Raw genomic sequence first — 19,946 nt, forward strand, 5'->3', positions numbered from 1 at the left:
CTCCTTCCCAGGTTCATGGAAAACAACAGTTTCTTTTTCAAGGTAACTGCTGAGGTCCTGACATTCAGCACATTCAGCACACATTCAGCAACCTGACATAGCTGTGGTATGTCATGTTGCATACCACAGCTGCAACCTGACAAAACTGCAGCATTTGTAAAATACTTCATGAATGTTAATGCTTATTAATAAAAAAAAATTATTACTTTCCCTCTTTTTCAATAGCAGTATGAAGTTCAGACTTAGCTTTGGCTAAATAAACATCGACACATTTATTTTTTGCCGTTTCTGCCATTTCCCCCCCTAGTTTCTTGGAAACGCATCTGCTAGAGGAAAAACGAGAACAGAAAGTAAGATGAACTCAGTGAAAAGCAAAACAGTTGTGACAAATTTTCTTATGGCTCTGACACTTTTACCACCTGATAATAAAACAACAACCTGGTGTTATTTTGGATTAAAATAAAAAGTAGAACAAAGCAACTTCAGTCAACCATTTCGAATAGCAATGTGACACGAGCTTCTGAAATTCTTTCAAAATTTAAATTACATGTTGGAGGAAGAAGACTGAAATGTTTTTTTCACAAGTCCCCTTAGTATTTTTATAGGCGCAGAATGTATTTTTATCTTAATCAGCTGACTGCTTTGCTCTGTTTGCGAGGATGAGCTAAATGTTTTTTATCAGACAAGAGGAAATATAGCATACATCTTTCATATAGGTTTGGATAAATTACACTGTAGAATTGATATCCCTGTCTCTTTTTAATACATGGCCATCTTTAGGCATGTATTGTAAAGTTGACTGACAATGAAATTCTCTAAAATCCCTGCCAAATGGACAAAGCCACTTGTAAGGGTAAAAAATTGACTTTTTATTAACTTATTTGAGTTTCTTTTAACTCTGAGGAAACTTTACACCATTCTACTCCCAGCCAAACAGTGTCAGAGAGAATGAAGTTCTGGTGTCACAAAGTGAGAACAGCAGCCAGATGTAAAACTGACGAATATCTTGTTTGGAGTCTTTTATTTAGTCATTAGTGAATACAAAACTGCGAATCCAACCATGTCAGTAATCCACAGTGAGATCCTGACATCCTGACATCAAATCCAGCTGGATGTGGTTCCGAACCATTTCTAAAAATCATTCACATTTTCCATAAAGGAATCATCAAACAGGAGTAAATATTATAATACCAACAGAGTGAGAATCAGTACATAATCCAACATGTTTAACATCAGCATTTTCTTAGCAGATAAAAGACACATTTAATACTTTGTCTCAGAACACAGTTTGGAGTCTGCTTTTATAAGCCGGCCATCTTTTACACGTTGGTTAAAAAGGTTTAGCATTCCTCACAACTGTTGCCCCTTTCAGGTCATAATTTCAATCTGTATTCTAGCAGCTCTGCCTGATCAGATTAACAGAGAGGTTAGGGGACAAGCTGTGCTGTTGATATTGCTCCACCACTGCTACACCTATGATCTGACTCAGCATAGGTGATGTGACAGTATGCCACGCCCCTTTGGTTCAGATTGCGCTGAAAGCATTCATTGATCCATGATCCTGCCAGCTTGACTTACAGCTGATCTATGAATGGGGAGGGAAGTTGTGATTATTACAAAACTCTGATCTGAAAGAGGTTCCAACTGATCTATGTGGCACATGAGACTTTTAGTTTACTCACCTCCAAAACATACAAATACATCAAGAAATAGCCCTCTACACTGACACCACCAACAGAACAGATTAAGTAGATGAAGTCTGAAAAGCATTCAGATTAAAAAAGTAACAGTCTCACTGCCACAGATATGACAAAACCGTGGTAAAATAAAACTTTCTAAACTGTAACTTAACCTCCTCTAAATAAATCAATATATTAAATCTGATAGTTAGCTGAAGGTTATGTAGGTTAAATGTATATGTATTGTACGAGTGTGGCTGCAGGCCCAACATGCCAGTGTGGGCCTGTCCCAGCAGGAAGTCTCTGCTAATTCTGCCAGTTTTGCAAACAGCAGCAAACTGAAATACCGATCAAGCCTAAGCATGTCGGCTTTGGACCAACCATTAGCTGCTGGCATCACGTTCCTTTAAGAGAAATCACATGAACATACACATGCATGCATCCTCTGACATGCTCAGACTGAACAAATGGGACTTCCTGTTTGGAAAGTCCCTGAAGAGAGTGTGATGTGTGTGAGCTGGACCGCTCAGCCCTCCAGTGAGAGTGCACAGGACATTCAGAGGACAGAGTGTTGTTGGTAACAGATATGTTGGTAACATATCTGTGCCAACAGTTAACACCTGTTGGCACAGATATTAAGTACCTGTTGGCACTCTGGTCTGCCAACAGTTACTGGTCACATCATCACCAGATCTGGTCAGAGCAGATCAGGTAAGGACCTGAAGGACTCCAGCAGGGGACTGGTTAACACCAGCAGACCCTGCATCCAGAACCAACCAGACCAAAGTGGTTTCTTCATCGTCCGACTCGACTATGAAGACCGAGTCAGTATTCATGGTCTGGGACTCGGCCGTCAAGGCAGACCCTGACGGCCGAGTCCCGATTCAGGCCTTGGCAGCCATGTCAGACCTTGAAGACCAAGTCAGGACCTGGCGGGTGAGTCAGAGCCTGACAGTTAAGTTGGGAGTGTGTTGGTCCCTACTGACCTGTCTGCAGTGGGTCGGCATGGTCTCCCTGTGCATACATGTTCTCACTGGGTACTCCAGCTTCCTCCCACTGTCTAAACACAAACCACTCTCAACTTTCCTCAGGTAGGTGTGTGTGTGGGGGTGGGGGTGCGCATGTGTGTGTGTTTCTTCGTCTGTGTTGTCGAGTGACAAACTGATGACCAGTCCATCTTTCAGGCTGGGATGGGTTTTAGTTATCTGGGTTTGATTTATGGGACTATTATCACCACTATCACTATACACAACACACAATACACACATCACCCGGCAAAGTTAACAACTGTGGCTCTCAAAGGTTTACACGCTCCTGTTAAAAAGTTAAAATATCAAAATGAAACCATGATAAATTGTTTCCAAACTTTTTACACCTTCAATGTAAATAAGGCCTCTATAATTCATCTGCAAATGTTATTTGGGGGGGGCAGGGATGAAAGTGGGGGGGGGGGAATATAAAACTTAAAAAAGGACAAATAACCTGACGTAAGTGGACACATGCTGATCTAATTCTTGTAACCCAACAGCATGATCCAGTCTCTACAGCAGCCGCGTCTTCACTTAGCAATATTTACCTTGACAGCCTGGATCTGAACTCTTGTCAACCAATTCCGAAACATTGTGTCTGATAGTTTATACTTCAGTTGATCTGGATGGATGCTTGGACTTGGCAGCAGAGACCTGAAGGTTTTGGGTAAAGGTTGACTGCTAAATGGATCTGTCACCCTTTCAAAAATCCCTCTGCCATCTAAAGAAAGGCAACCCACAGTATGATGCTGCCACCTCTATGCTTCACTGGTGTTCTTTTGGTGATGCTCTCCATCCGTGGAAAATTCAGGAGACAGCTGAAGTCACAACATACAGCCCCAGTAGTGAGCTTCAGGTAAATGATGCAAATGTCAGAACACTCCTGCTAGTACAGCTGAGCTGCATCAGGTTCATCAGATCATGTCAGTGTTGTTTGGTGGATCAAAAGGTGCACAAAACAATCATTTAGTTTAACATGGTGCACACTTACAAACAAGCTACTGAAGATTTCTCCACCAACTGATGTATATTTACCATTGAACTGTACAGTATGTATGTCTCATTAGTGGTAGAAACTGTTTTACCATTATTTTTTTACATATGTGTTGATGTAAATGTAAAACACTGTCAATTCCACAGCACTATGTATATTTTGATATCCACAATAATTTCCACTTAGAGTGCACATAAGATCATATAACATTGGATTTCTTGAGTAAAAAATCAAGTCATGTGCCAGTCTAGCACAGATAATAGCTGTGGATATGTCAGAGGTGAGGATTCTGGGTTAGTCTGGCTGTCTGCAGAGGGCTGAGTGTGTCCTGAGGCGAGCTGCATGGTTCCTTTCCTCTGGATGCAGCTGGATTTATGTGTTAGCCAGCAGCTGGCCAGGCGGACGCAGGAACACCACCATCACTGTGATGTTATCGCTGGACCCTGCCGCCTTGGCATCACCTACCAATCTCTCAGCAACTCTGTGTCCCACTCTATCTTCAGCGTGTTCTGGTGGAAGACTCCCTCCAGTTTCAGAGTCATCAGCACCCCGGAGCGCCTCAGCAACCAGATCTGGGACCTCGGAAGGTTTGACGGCATCAAAGAAGCCATCACACGCTAGCAGCACATAATCCTCGTCCCCCGACAGCTGGATGGTTGAAGAATCAGCGTCCCCAGACACATACGGCTTCTGGTCGAAGTCGCCTGGATTTAGAGATATGAATGGGATTAGCAGCTCGGAGCAAACTCACAGCACATCAGGCAGACACAAAAGCCTCTTCACTGAGGAAGCTTTCATTGGCTCACTTTGTTTCCCACACAGAGCCTCTTCAGGCTTCTTCAGCAATGAAAACTGGAGCAGTTCATTCTGAGGCTGGAAAAGCTCAGCAGTGCCACCTCCTGGTTATTATTAAAGTTTTTAGAATGAGTGCATTGTTAATAGTTTGAAGGTGTTGTGCACTCTCCACTTTAACACTTCAGTTGCTGTTTAATGCAGGGAAGTTATTTCTGTCTGAACTGCCCAAGTTCCAAATTGGTAAAGAGGAATACTTATAAAAATATACATAGTTTTACATCTTAAATATTAAGTCTGTTGTTTATATCTCATATTAAGACTTGTCTCTAAATGGAAAGTTAAAGGATAGTTCAGACTTTTTGCTGCGAGATTCTGTGACGTCATTATTAGCAACTGTTCTACCACCTGAGGTAAAAAATGTCATTTTACTGCGAGCATGTCGGAAAGAAAATCCTTTTTCAGAGTGGTGAAAGCCAACACATCATCTGTTTAATCTGACTTGACTTTTAAAACAACTCGAGCTGATAAATTTCAGATCATTGGGATTTAACACTATGTTAACAGAGATTAACAGTCTACAGTTTCACAGCAGAGCTGCAGTTGGTGCTGCATGTTAAGCCAAGTAATGTCTGTATTCCTGTGTGAAGCTAGGTTAGTTGAGGTTTCCAGCTGCATCAATCCACCAAATCAGATACAAGCCATCAGTCAAAACTGAGTTAACTTTTGTGCCATTTTCAACAACACGGTACATTTTCAACAACATAGTCACAACCATAGCAAATGCTTTTTCTAAGTGTTTTGTAGCGTGGCACAATTCTGTGTACTGTGTTCTGATTGGTTGAGGATGTCTTACCAATGGCTCTGGAGACAGCATAGGTGCCATTAACTCGCCAGCAACCCATGAAGGTGATACAACCCCCAAGATCTTCTATTCTCTGTTTTTCATCCTGTAAAAAAGAGAACAGAAATAACATGAACATCTGACTCCTGCAGTAATGTGGAGTCAGATGCTGGTTTAAACTGTTTAACCTTTGACCCCAAACAGGTCAGAAAAAATTAGGAGAAAATGTGGCCATTCAATGAGGCTTAGTGAAAATAAAGTCTTTACTTTTTTCAGGAGCAAACACCTTATCAATAATCAAACTGTGTTTTCCTGATGATGAAAATACTAAACATTGCAAGTTATTTTGTATAATAAGAATACAAATAAACCACCAATTTAATTTAATGATAATGTTTTGTTTTCTTTGTGCACCTGCTGGTGTGAGGAGGCAGGTCCTTTCAAACTAGCACTTAGCTTAAAGTGCTAGTGTAAAGGGGTCCTGAACCCCTTTACAGGCATCTAGGACCCACTTCTGAATAACTTTTCTACCTCAACACCTCAAAAAGGGGATTTAATAGCCATTACATTCATAAATGCAATAAATGTTGTTTAGATGTGGAACTACATGCTCTGTGTTTGTGTAGAAAACAGATGGCTCAGTGAAAATGTGAGAATTTTTCACACTTAGAAGTAGCTGCTGTAACTACTATCACATTGTCATTGACTACGTGAGAGTAGTAAATGACGGGACAGTAATCTCTTCAGAAAGAAAAGGAATTCAAAGACTTCTAAGGTTACTGTTGTTAGAAAGAGTGAAAAATAAATTCCTAATTGTTTTAAATTTAAAACCTTCAGTATTATTTAACTACATGACAACCAGAAACAGGCTGAGATAGTGTCAGTGACTGTGTCTCAGACATTATTGTTGGATCTGTCCCACATCCTATATTTGGAATATGCGCTCTTGCCTTCTTGTAGAAGGTACATAATCCCCAAAAAATAAACTCCATTTTTTAAAACTCTCTTTGGTACATCACTTTTTTTTTAATCAAAATTTTAAATAGTATGGAAGGTGTTCAGTAACCTGGGTAATCTGTTGTTGTTTTCAATCTGTGTGTGGTCTACGTTTTTAGCTGTTTATATGTATTGCATGTTATTGTTATTGTTTGTTTGGGCAGCAGCAGCTATTCAGTGCACACCCTTGAGTCCATTATAAATTTCCCCTAGGGACAAAAATGTATACTCAATTCCATTCTATTATACCAGTGTCATTTGCTGGCATAGCAGGAAACAAAGCAGGAAGAATTAGCAGAACATGTACCTCTCTCTCTGGTTTGTGGGGCTCCATGAGTGTAACAACCTGTCCCTTTCTAACCAACATTGCCTGAGAGTCTCCGAGCCAAGCCACAGTCAACTGCTGACCGTGAATCAGAATGGCCACTCCTGTGCTCCCACTCCGCAGACGCTGTTGACACAAAACTCCACATATAGATTCATCTGAAGCATACAGTGTGGTTCATGGAGAGAAAACAACAGCTTGTAGAACATTACTATACCTCTCTCTTGGCTTTGCGTCTGAACATGTCGTCTGTGTTGTTGAAGGCAGTTTTAAAAGCCATGCCGGTGTTACTCTGCAGCGTCTCCTGTTTGCTCAGAGCAACATGGAGGTGAGTGGCAGCATAAACGGCAGCATCCACTCCCCCGTGACCGTCGAACACAGCGTAGTAGGCCCGCTCCACTCCATCCTAGATCAGGATCACAGTCAAGCTGAGTGACAATGGAGAACATTGGCAAAGTAGTGTTTACTTTTCAGGGTGTTTACCTGAATGCCGAAGAGCTGGTTGAATTCAGCCAGCGCCACATGCTTGTCCTCCATCTTCCTCCTTGTGTTCTTGATGGCATAAACAGAACACTGAAATCTGGGAGGAGGAAAGGAGGAGGAGAGCTCCTGGTTCCATCTGAGCGCTACACCTATCAGATGGTTCAGGAAGAGCCGCTGGACTGCTTCCGACTCGAGTACTAGAAGTAGAGCAGAGCCAAGAATAAAAATTTGAATAAATAGCATAGAACTGCAGCAATCAAATACACTGCTCAAAAAAATAAAGGGAACACTTAAACACAATATAACTCCAAGTAAATTATACTTCTGTGAAATCAAACTGTCCACTTAGGAAGCAACACTGATTGACAATCAGTTTCACCTGCTGTTGTGCAAATGGAATAGACAACAGGTGGAAATTATTGGCAATTAGCAAGACACACTCAATAAAGGAGTGGTTCTGCAGTTGGGACCAGACCACTTCTCAGTACCTATGCTGTCTGGCTGATGTTTTGGTCAGTTTTGAATGTTGGTGGTGCTGTCACACTCGTGGTAGTGTGAGACGGACTCCACAACCCACACAAGTGGCTCAGGTAGTGCAGCTCATCCAGGATGGCACATCAATGCGAGCTGTGGCAAGAAAGTTTGCTGTGTCTGTCAGCGTAGTGTCCAGAGGCTGGAGGCGCTACCAGGAGACAGGCCAGTACAACAGGAGACGTGGAGGAGGCCGTAGGAGGGCAACAACCCAGCAGCAGGACCGCTACCTCCGCCTTTGTGCAAGAAGGAACAGGAGGAGCACTGCCAGAGCCCTGCAAAATGACCTCCAGCAGGCCACAAATGTGCATGTGTCTGCACAAACGGTTAGAAACCGACTCCATGAGGATGGTATGAGGGCCCGACGTCCACAGATGGGGGTTGTGCTCACAGCCCAACACCGTGCAGGACGCTTGGCATTTGCCAGAGAACACCAGGATTGGCAAATTCGCCACTGGCGCCTTGTGCTCTTCACAGATGAAAGCAGGTTCACACTGAGCACGTGTGACAGACGTGACAGAGTCTGGAGACGCCGTGGAGAGCGGTCTACTGCCTGCAACATCCTTCAGCATGACCGGTTTGGCGGTGGGTCAGTAATGGTGTGGGGTGGCATTTCTTTGGAGGGCCGCACAGCCCTCCACGTGCTCACCAGAGGTAGCCTGACTGCCATTAGGTACCGAGATGAGATCCTCAGACCCCTTGTGAGACCATATGCTGGTGCGGTTGGCCCTGGGTTCCTCCTAATGCAGGACAATGCTAGACCTCATGTGGCTGGAGTGTGTCAGCAGTTCCTGCAAGATGAAGGCATTGAAGCTATGGACTGGCCAGCCTGTTCCCCAGACCTGAATCCGATTGAGCACATCTGGGACATCATGTCTCGCTCCATCCACCAACGTCACGTTGCACCACAGACTGTCCAGGAGTTGGCGGATGCTTTAGTCCAGGTCTGGGAGGAGATCCCTCAGGAGACCATCCGCCACCTCATCAGGAGCATGCCCAGGCGTTGTAGGGAGGTCATACAGGCACGTGGAGGCCACACACAATACTGAGCCTCATTTTGACTTGTTTTAAGGACATTACATTAAAGTTGGATCAGCATGTAGTGTTATTTCACTTTAATTTTGTGTGTGGCTCCAAATCCAGGCCTCCATTGGTTAATAAATTTGATTTCCATTGATGATTTTTGTGTGATTTTGTTGTCAGCACATTCAACTTTGTACAGAACAAAGTATTCAATGAGAATATTTCTTTCATTCAGATCTAGGATGTGTTATATGAGTGTTCCCTTTATTTTTTTGAGCAGTGTATATTAGTAATTGATTATTCCATCAATTATTTTGTAGATTAATCGAGTAATCAGATAAAAAATTTAACATTCTGCAGATTTTTCATTTACCCAACCAAGTCTTTTCATACAGTATTAGAAATGCAGATAAACAAATAATTGAATTATTTTTTAAAATAAGACAAACATTTTCCCACCTAAAATAAAAAAACACCCACTATGAATTCTTCACCTTTTGTAGCAAGGGATGCATCTGCAGCTAGAAGAATTATCCCAATATTGACATGTGAAAGCTCAGGCCTTTCTGCTCAGCTTAACATCAACTCAACTCAGATCAACTTACAGTGTAGGACTGATCTGGTCATTAATTAATGGTTCATAATTGGAAAGTAAAAGATGCTTAATAGGAGATACAAACAATTCCAATTGGGAGATTTTGGATAGAACACATTTACATGCAATTAGGGTTTTCATCTTAAAAGCAAAACATATATACCTTTGTGTAGTTTTGACTTACTGCCCTGAGTATGTTGTTCTTTCACCAAATGGCATTCATTTTTTGAGTCTTTATATTACAGCCAGATAACGATCATTCTGACTAATCGCTTCAGTCCTAAAATAATACCCCATTCTTATTTTTGCTACTTATAGCAGGCAACTAAAAGAACAACTTACAGACAACTTTTTCCTCATCTTCCAGGTTTGCTTGAGCTTCCTGTGGACAGTGAAATGGCGACAGGTCGTCCTTCAGAAGCTGGGTGACTGCTTCTTGGCAAAGGAGGATCCTGAGGCCTGAGGGAGCTCCCCTGAATCACAGACATGCACATTCAAATCAAGTTCTGAACTTGGGCAACAAACAGCTGGGCAGATAGATGGACATAAAGCCCAGAATAGAAATAGGTTTGTTCCAGAAAAATCTAGACCCTGAAGACGTTTCATCAATAAGAAGCAGCAGGTAAAGTCAATGGTGAAATAAGTCATCTATCACTCCTGGCCCTTTACAAAATGTCATATCTTTGAAAAGAAAACCGAGTTCAGGAAGCAGGAAGCTGGCGAAACAATGGTGTTTCTGTAGACAGGATATGAGCTCTTCCTGCAGGGTAAAGTGGAAAACATGTGGGCATGTCAGAAAGCACATGAGCTTGTGATACATTTTCTAAATTTTATATAATTATTTTACTGATTGTTTTCCAACTAAGGACTAATCAGTTGCACCGTTGTCAACAAGCAGCACCTCTTCAGTGTGAAAAATTCTTATTCCTTAAAGACGACTTAAAAGTTGGCTTAACTTCCACAGATGGAGGCAACATATGCTGCTGCTACCACAAGATGGCATTAAGACACCATCTTGTTTGGTGTTAGCTACTCTTTTTCAAAAGACGGAAGAGTGAGAGACCCTACCAGCAAAGAAAACATTCAGGCTCAGGTGGTGCTGCTAGGTCATTCCGCTCATTACTGATCTCACCTGGCTTCATAAACTATCCTCAATAATCAAAGAAATGAAAACTAAGGAACTCAACCAGAGTTTCTTTTTTCATTCACCAATCCAAAGACAAAAAAACAAGGTAGGTTGGAATGATGGAATAAAAAACAAAAACTAAAAATCACTGGGACCCATTAACTAAATTCCACAAGTATTCCTAAACATATTTAGTTTCTTTTATTCACTTTGTTTCTGCCACAATATTATTCATGTCAGCATTCAATAAAGGTTCTATGTATATGACAATTTATGCAAATTAGATTTTAGCTATTTATAGGACAGCCAATAAGCAATCAAGAAAAGGTAACTTTATTCATGAAGTACCATTTATACACAAGTAGGGCTAATCAATCGTTATTCTATCGATCAGATTAAAAAATTGACACATTCTGCAGATTTATCAATTAACCACTTCAGCCTTGTCTATGCAATATTAGAAATACACTAAAAGATGCAAATAAACAAATAAATCATTTTTAAGGTAATAAAATAGACCTTTTATTACCTAAAATCTAATAACAGCAATCCTAACGCTTGATCATTTGGAGCAAAGAATGGATCTACAACTTAAAGAACACTTTAAGCATCAACATGTGAAGAGCTCAGGAATTTCTGTAGACTGAATATCAATACATTGTAGGGCTGATCTGTTGACTAGTTCTTAGATTAATCATTTAATAATTGAATTATTCAATTCAATTATTAAAAAAAGGTGGATAATAAGAGGTTTTCTTTGGTTTTGTTTTCAAGAATTTGAACCAGGTGAAGCTAAAACTTGTCGCATGATGAGTTTTGGAACGAAAACAGAGCAGTTTATTTTTTTTATCATAATGAAAAATGTATACATTTTTGTACAGTTTTGTTTTAATTACTGCTCTGAGTTCAGTAGTAATTAAAAGGCCATTTGTTCAGCAAACCATCTGTCCATGTTGATAACATAAAGCATGTTCTCTGCCAGCTCTGCTGATGGCAAATGTTTCTGAGGTTTAGAGAAGTTAACATCTGACTTTTTCCTTTGCGGGACAATAAAAACTATTTCTAATAAATCTATTAATCTCTTTACCTTAAACCCAAAATATCCAAAAAGGTCGCCAGCATTTCAATATCAGACAGAGGTTAAAAGTTAAAACAGACAGAACAGACCAGCTTTGTTGTATTCTGTTCAGCCTTCCTGTTACCTGCTGAAAAGTCGGAATCTTTCTCAAAAAGGAAAAGCATCACTTTATATTCTGACTGTTTACATAACATGAGTAGCTTTTCTTTTAGAACTGTAGTGGCTTCCCCCTGCAGAGTTAACAGTGGCTCATTAATGAGCAGTGCAAGGGGAGAGCTGCTAAAGTATGTGAAGAATGCAACACACAGACATGTACACAGAGGACTGGTGGATAAAGGAGCTAGGTAAATTAAAAAAAAGCTCAGGGAATCTAACATTCTCTGTCTAACCAGGTGTGTGATGTGCAGGCTTCATGTCTGAAGTGTATTTAACAAACATTTAAAAATGAAAGCTAGCTTTTAAAGAGATGGAAAATGTCATCCTAAAAGGTTTGAGAGATGAAGTATTTTAAAAGGTCTTCATAACTTGGTGTGGTGTAGTGTCATAAGGATGGTGGATGAATGTTACAAGCAAGAGTAGATTTGGATGTGATTTCAATAGTATTGACATACAAGGCAAAGTCAGGAATTCAGAGTATATATGAATGCTGATATATACTTCAGGAAATGGGAGGTTTGTTCAAAAAACTTGGATAGTCCTCTTGAAACCATTCTTCAAGAGGAGTGCAAGGGGTTATGGTGCCTATTACCCACAATGAGTATGCAGGATGTGTGGATAGGACCCAGTGTAGCCCCTCTTAGAGACAGCGGGGCCAAATAAAGAAACACGACTTGTGCTTCTGCGCTTTGATCCCATCTTAACGATAAGACTCAGGTCCTCCCAGTGGCTTCCTGCAGCAACATGCATGCAAGCTCCAAAACTGTTATCTATCAGTTTATCTAACTATTATCTAACTATCTGTTATCTGTCTATATATGATGTTGAAGGTAGCAAAGCTAAATTCCCCAGTTGGCATGAGTTACAAACAGCAGGTATTGAGGTCCAAGCCAAAAGAATGAATGAAGTGTATATCCATACCGAGCAGCCAGCAGCCTCTGGCCCAGCTCCAGGCTCTCTCCTTGCAGCTCCTCCAGTGAGACTCTCCGACTCAGGGAGCTGACCGGCAGAGGAGCGTCTTCTTTCAGAGCAGCAGGGAATTCCTCCACAAGCTTCTTCAGGAAGCACTGGGCCTCCTCTTCCTCCATTCCAGCCGCTTGGGATCTCTGCAATCTGATGAACAGTTGATAAAGAAAAATGGCTTTACTGAACATGTTTAGGTCGAAGACATGTAGACATTCATCATATATAACAAAAAGTTGTATTTTCTTTGCTAAATATATGATGACAGTAAACTAGCAAATAGCCAAACGTATGCTTCAGTTCAGTGACGATAGTAACTCCAAATGTAAGGATTTATTAATCATGTGTATTTCTAAAATATATTATTATTTTTACAAGTAAATTACACCATTACATAAGCAGGTACAGAGGTGGAAACATGGCTTTAATCATAGACTAAGTATAAACTGAAATATGAATACAAAACAAACCATATCTGTGTAAAAAACAATTTTGTGTAATGTAGAAAAAACATGGTTATTACTGTGATGTTACAAATTAATAACTTCACTAAAATGACCCAACAACATATATGTTGGTTAAACTGGTAAATCTATGTTACACACTAAAACAACAATTGTCCAACCCAAGTTTTCCCAACTTAAAGATGGGAAATAAGTTGTGATGGGGAGACGGTCCTGCATCGCCCATTAGAGCAGCAGGGCTGAGCTCAAATCATCTGAGCTTGATGTCTTTTTATTAGAGCTTAATCTTCAGAAACCCCCGTTTCCTGGGAAGATTCAGTGAAATGACAAAAACTTGATAAACAACTTTCAAGCAGTTTTGTGGAGCAGATCAATTGCCGGGTGGTTCATATTGCTATTAAAAATAAATCGCAACCAGGTCGGTACGCAGGAAAAGGAAGTCGTGTTGCTTTTTTTTTTTTTTTTACTTTTAAACACAAGCTTCCGTAAATAACCCAGCAGAGAGCCAGCCAACACCTTTCAAAGTGAGCTTGATGCTCTCCCGTGTCGGAAATCAGTTTTGAAAAATTTAAAGTGTCCTTAGAAAACAACAAAGGGCGTCCTTAAGTTCTCTCTCTGGTTATAATGTGAGCGAACTAAAGATGGATAAGTAACGGTATAGTTGAATCTGCCTTAAACAGAGAAGAAAGCTGGAGAAACTCGACGAGCGGAATACGGAGACCTTAGAATGTTTCTTTAAACATATGATTGGTCATGTTCACCCAGAATTGTTTCGTCAGAAGCTAAAAACTCTAATGGGTGCAGAAATGCTCATTTTAACCCAAGCACAAAGTTGTGTTTTCGTCTTACCCTGAGATGGAAACAGTTCCTTTGTAGAATAGTGGTACAGAAACACGCCCTTCAGCTACACGGAGACGAGAGGAGATTTATTTACCACCTGCCTACTTCCACTATCCGCAGGGACGATGAAAACATCTGAACTGAGCGAGTACTATCCATGGTGTTTATAGATCTGCAAAAAAGCTCCGCTTTACGTTGGACCCTTCGTCTGAGAAGGACCTCGTCGCAGCAAACAGTAAGGGGTGGGGGCAGACCAATACCATATTTGGAAATGGGGCCATTGCACTCCGGAAGTGAAGATGGCGCTATTTTCTATATTATCCGCTGCCTCCCCGTTTTTATTTTCTTTTGAAATCTGTGATATTTTCATCTGTAGGAAGTGGTACAAGACAACTGTTGAGTGTTTTAACTTTTCCATCTCCCCGGTTGGTATGGATACATGAGCTACAGACTAACAGACACATTTTTTAAGAATACTTTCAATGGCAGGTAAAATAGTGGTGAAACCTAAAACAATTCTGTCTCAACTGTTTGCTGAAAGAGTGTGGAAGACCTCCAGGAACATTTTAGCAGATAGAATCCATCCTTTTTCATGAGTTTGAACCTCTGAGCTCAGGAAGGCGTTATTGTGTCTCTCTAACAACTAAGAACATCAATATGATGTCATTTAGTCACAGTGTAAAAACCATTAACAAAACTACATGACAACATTTGGGGCATGCAAAGTGTTGTCATGTTGCTTGTGGTAACCTGTTTTTGAGTTAGACGGTGCCATAACAACCTAACCTGTGTAAAGGAGAAGAGGTCAGAAAGAAAAAGAGAGAAAAGCAGCAAATTCAAGCTGCATGAGGTTCAGCATTAAGTTTCACAGTCAGTGATGATTTCATATGCTGCTGTAGGTCCAGTGTGTTTTAGAGCCACATGCTGCGTGCTTTGGTAAAATGATTAACATACTGGACACTTGGATCAATAAAGACAAAAAACTGCTGGCCACACTACTGGCAGCCAGTAAGATAGCCATCACGAGGAAATGGCTAAAACCAGAACCACCCACTATCAGTGGATGAAATTGTTTACCAGATTTATGTTATGGAAAAGATTTCTTTTTCCCTCCAAGTTGAAAAAGGCAAATTTTATAAGGTCTGGACCAAATGGACTGAGAATGTAAAACCATTTTGATCTGACTAAAGTTGACTGTACTTGTGAGTTATGTGTCCTGCGCTTTTATGTTCTTATGGATTTTATTGCTCAAAGTGGTGCAATCCCCATTTTTGTTAAATTTTGTTTATTTTTGTTATCATTCACAACTAAAATTAGAAATAGAAAATACCAGAAAGGCAGTATTAGACAAAATCACTTGAACTCTCTGCTCCTATCCTCATGTACAACCTTAAATGGGTAAAACTGTAATTAATAAATATGATGGAAATCTGTCTTTCTTAATAAAATAATAAATAATTTAAAAAATTTTTAATATAAAAGATGACCTGAATGGGTCCTGAGTGCAAGTACTGTGTAGTAGGATGGGATATTAGTGCATGTTTCGGTTTTAAAAATCTTGTTATTTATTGGTCTAATGTACTAATGCAGTTTTCCAAGACACTGAATTTTAGGTTTTCATTAACTCTAATTAAGACAGATGCTGCCCAATCACTTAAGCTATTCAAATCTAAAACATCATCTCAATATAATCTCAGGTCTAAACATTTCTAAAAACATATTTGTTCAAAGAAGTTCCATGATTGATGAGAAATTTCTGAAACACTTCAAAAATGAGTGACTAGAATAACACTTTGCACCATGTCTGATGGTTAAATAACCTGATTAACAGATTCAAAACATCAATTATCTATATTGTTGAGCTCATTATTCAGCTCATTTATTTCTGAATAAATTGCTATTTATTCATCAACTTCTCAATAAAAGTTTTACTAATTTAAAATGTTGCTTTATATATAGTTGTTTTTAACCAAAATGTGATTAATCATTTACAGACCCTGAAATTAACTCGATTAGGAATCTTCATCCGACCACCAGGTCTAATCCATCATAATCGAAATGAACAAAAACAAACACTTGAAATATATCATTCTGTTAAATAAATATGAGTTTCACTCCACATGATTAGCATTTTATTAACTAGTATATTGTTGTTTTTATGTATATTTATGCTGTGACCTAACTGTTTTTAAAACAACTTGTTCAATACAATAATAATGATACAGATGAATCTAACATGACTTCATTTGCAGAGCTAATTAATTTGCAGATATCTACTGAGTGTTTACTGTCTTACTGATGAACACAATGTTATAGAAGAGATAGTTCTCACTAATCACAGATGCCACATTTTTTTTTGACTGAACAAAGATTTCCAGATGTCTGCCTTCAACCCTGTGCTATTTCTTCCTGTGTGCGGGCTAAGGCACATATGCATGCGACAGTAATGTTCTCAAATTCTACAGAGTAGCTGGGTAAGGGGTAGCAGGCCGAGTTTTTCCTCAGAACAGGGATCCTAAGGGTAACGGGGATGGTCTCTAGTCCCAAGGCACTGTTGCAGCTCCCGCCAAAGTGGCTATCCTGGCACCTGGCCTCATAGATCACCTGATGTTCTCGGGTTAAGTCAGTTTTCTTTCTGTTGACAGAATAAAAACAAGAAAAGCATAAAATATTTTTTCATCCGATTAAAGTTCTTTGGCAGGTAACATCAATTTGCATAAAAACAGTGTCAGATGAGATCAGATACATCTTGTCTCTTATCTTTTATTGTTATAGTTTAAGGCTTGAGGAATTGAAAATCATGAGTCAAATGGTGATAATTTCTAAAATTTTACATGCATTATAATGTGGACATTATATTCTAAAGTCATGTCACATGACATAAACACAAAAAATAATAATCTGCTCCACTTCTCACAGAAAAAGAACTGTGTACTGTGGAGCATAAAATGACACCAGAATCTAAGCAAATATTTTATTTTTTTTTTTTTACTTTGGCTTTTCGCCTCTCAGAGTCCATTCTCTACCCCAATTTTTACAGTTCATGCTAGCAGCACCCACTGGTTTTGGTGTAAAAGTGTCATGTGCAAGTAAGTTAGGTTTACCCAACGGGGGTGATGTTGCAATACGGAAGATACAGGAATAATATTAATTTGCATAAATAAAATATTAGATTTCAAGTGAAAGATTGCATTTGATCTAATCACTTACCATTAGTTGTTTTAAAATATCGTGTTTTGTAAATACAATGAAACCCGCTTGCATATAAACATAATTGTAAATAGTAATTTAAACAGCCTTGCAAATAACTGTTTGTTTAACTGAAAAAAGTGAACAAACTATGACTGCTTGATCTTTTTTGTTTTTGTGTAAAAACTGCCATGCTTGACTTTACTGTTCTTAAATCTGACTTTTTAAAATAAAGTTTAGTGGGTTAAATTTGCTAGATTTGTTTAATTAATCCTTTGAAACATAAACATTTTTAATGATTCAATTACTTAACTCAGTCATGTCAACTGGTTCCACTAAACTAGTTATTTAACTTGAACATGAGAATATGAAGCTCTATCAACAAAATCCAAGAACTCAACAATGTTGAATAAATTGAACTAAACTGGCATAAGTAGATTCTATTAACATCTTGTAAATTTAACTTCACAGCATTAAATTTAACAAACTTAAGTCTGGATTTACTATTTGAATCTATTTGTCTTTTCTTTAATGATTATATTGAAAGTAAATGTGTAATACTCTTTAAATTGAATTAACTAGGTTTAGTGAAACCAACTGACATAACTTGGTTTAGCAAATTCAACATTTCATTTCTTAGAGTGAAATGTGCTCAGCAAAATTATAAAAATTATGCAATATCATTTCTCATGTAAAACCAAGTCGTCCGTGGCTTTTAGTAAAGACAGAAGCAATATTTAATGCCTGCCAAATTGGGAAGGTTTCCAAATTATTTGGAATTCATTGTTTCAGAGGCAGAAAAAATAATTGCCAAGTGCACTCAGATTCTTCAGGCTTCCGTAAACATCTTTAAATTTCTTTGGATTATAACTATAAAACAATATACTATAAAAACACACTCACTGGTAAACCCAGGTTGCAAGGCTGCGTGTATTGATATCTCCGGGAAGGTTAGTCATCTGGCTGTAGGAGTCTTTCAAGGTGTAGGTGCACAATGTTTCTCCAATACACTGGTTGCTCAGTGGCATGGCCACACACTGGTGGAGGATCAGCAGGAAGATACACAGCTGTTGCATACACACAACAACCAAGACTGTATGACTGTATGAATTCCGAAGGAAGAAAACAGTAACCACATCAAATTTCAACATGTGACAATTGAATTAGGCTCCATCACCCCTCAGCAAAATGACTTATTAACAAGTAACAAACCGCCCCAGTATTTGATCTGTGGCAAAAGATGTGTAAATATTGATCATGTCGGTTTTATTTTAAACTCATTTATAAACTGTATGTAATGCTGCCAAGATAGTTCCATGCTCTAATTAACTGACTGGCAGAAAGGGCCAATCAGGCTCTGGATGCCTCTTACCCAGAGGTAAGGGCTCCAACTCCTCATCTGGAAATGACAACCAAGATACTTTCACTTACACAGCAGTCTAAAAAAGGAGCTTAAAAAGGATTTCCATGTTTTCCTAAAACATTTTACTGAGAATTTCTAAAAAAAAACACCCAAAAAACTACGCAACAGAACGCATGAAACTGGAATGATTTGCTGTGGGGTTCCTATTTCCACATGTCACAACTACAATTTGTCTTAAAAGACAGAACATTTGAATTCATGTTATTTAATTTACTTATCTATTAAGTTTTATTGGATACTAATGTGAAGTCGTTATAATTACAATCCTCAAACAGGTACATTTCTTACCTGAAATTTTTCCATGATGTAAGCCCAACTTCTGTTTCTTTCAGATTTTTGTCAGTTGTTGGTTTTGAACTTATGCCTGGCACCAGTTTGGAACCTGTGCCTGGACCTTCCTCTATTTATATGCCATGGTCTTGTCATTATGACTCCAAATCTGATCAGATTGGTTGAGGTATTGATGAGAACGAGTAGGCTGGACTTTACATGTTCCAAAACTTAGAACAAGATGTGAGGACATATTAGTCACCCTCGTTGTGCTTTTTCTGTTATTAGCATTTAGCCTTGATGGTGTACTTTTATGCTAATAAAAAGTTATGGCAGCATATGCTGATGAGGCCATGTCACTGAGTGGAGTCCCCTTCATCCTATCAAGTGTTCATGTGTGAGTCATCAGATTGTTCAGTTCTATATAGCTTCAAATTTAATTTACAATGGACATGTACACATTCACACATAAACATACACACAAACACTACAGTCATGCCCAAAAATTGGATAGAAACATTGCTTTTCAGGCAATGTATTGCACAGTTTTATTATTCTGTGCAATAATAAAACTTGGTGGGTGTACAAGTTTGAATGGTGTCCTGTTGAATAGTGTTATTTTGAAAGTTTGAAAGAGGTTGCACAGTGGAGCAGTTGGTACTGAATCCTGGCTTGCAGTTTTGTATGGAGTTTGTATCTTGCCTTTTTCATGAATTATTTCTTGGTACTGTAGCTTTCTCCCATAGTCCAAGCTAATGGTATTGGTTATCCTTAATTGTCCTTAGGTGTGAGGATTTATAGTTGCCTGACCTGCATGTGTTCCCCTGTGATGGAGCAACCTGTCCTGGGAATACCCTACCGATTGCCCAATAACCACATGTGACAGGTAATGCATCCTGACTGATGGTATTCTGATCCTAACAGTGGTTGAAGTTGACCAGAAGGTGATGGCCTCTGTTTCTCAATCTGGTTTTGGGAAGTTGATCACAGTCTTTCAGTGAGGTGAAGATATAGGTCCCAAATGTTTCTGCTCTGATCCTTGAGCCCGTTTTCACCTTTGCCTTGTGTCACTGTGCAGAGCTCCACAATCAGTGGTAGGTTGTACAAAGTAGCATTTACTCTATGTTTATTTGAGGAAATGCTTGCA

General features: G+C 39.3%; 1 protein-coding gene across 2 annotated transcripts; it reads right to left on the reverse strand.

Annotated features, from left to right (window-relative positions):
• Positions 1 to 989: 989 nt before the first annotated feature.
• Positions 990 to 14,174, reverse strand: ppm1f (protein phosphatase, Mg2+/Mn2+ dependent, 1F). Of its 2 annotated transcripts, none has more exons than XM_028034007.1 (8): positions 13,927 to 14,174; positions 12,572 to 12,774; positions 9,633 to 9,763; positions 7,142 to 7,338; positions 6,876 to 7,064; positions 6,641 to 6,784; positions 5,350 to 5,443; positions 990 to 4,405 (listed from the first exon to the last, which is right to left on the reverse strand). In XM_028034007.1, the coding sequence occupies exons 2-8, from the start codon at positions 12,736 to 12,738 to the stop codon at positions 4,074 to 4,076; spliced, it is 1,254 nt and encodes a 417-aa protein (XP_027889808.1). In that variant the 5' UTR covers positions 12,739 to 12,774; positions 13,927 to 14,174; the 3' UTR covers positions 990 to 4,073. The 2 variants fall into 2 exon arrangements, with proteins under 2 accessions (XP_027889808.1, XP_027889807.1); XM_028034006.1 differs by having other exon boundaries at positions 12,572 to 12,763; positions 13,927 to 14,173.
• Positions 14,175 to 19,946: the final 5,772 nt, after the last annotated feature.

The sequence above is a fragment of the Xiphophorus couchianus genome, chromosome 12 (genome assembly GCF_001444195.1).
Source record: "Xiphophorus couchianus chromosome 12, X_couchianus-1.0, whole genome shotgun sequence".
Taxonomy (NCBI): Eukaryota; Metazoa; Chordata; class Actinopteri; order Cyprinodontiformes; family Poeciliidae; genus Xiphophorus; species Xiphophorus couchianus.

Coding starts and splice junctions, on each gene's coding strand:
- ppm1f (XM_028034007.1), bottom strand. CDS start 12,738: ATGGAGGAAGAGGAGGCCCAGTGCTTCCTGAAGAAGCTTGTGGAGGAA. Junction 7,065..7,141: donor ACCAGCTCTTCGGCATTCAG/GTAAACACCCTG, acceptor ATCCTGATCTAG/GATGGAGTGGAGCGGGCCTA. Junction 6,785..6,875: donor GACGCAAAGCCAAGAGAGAG/GTATAGTAATGT, acceptor TTGTGTCAACAG/CGTCTGCGGAGTGGGAGCAC.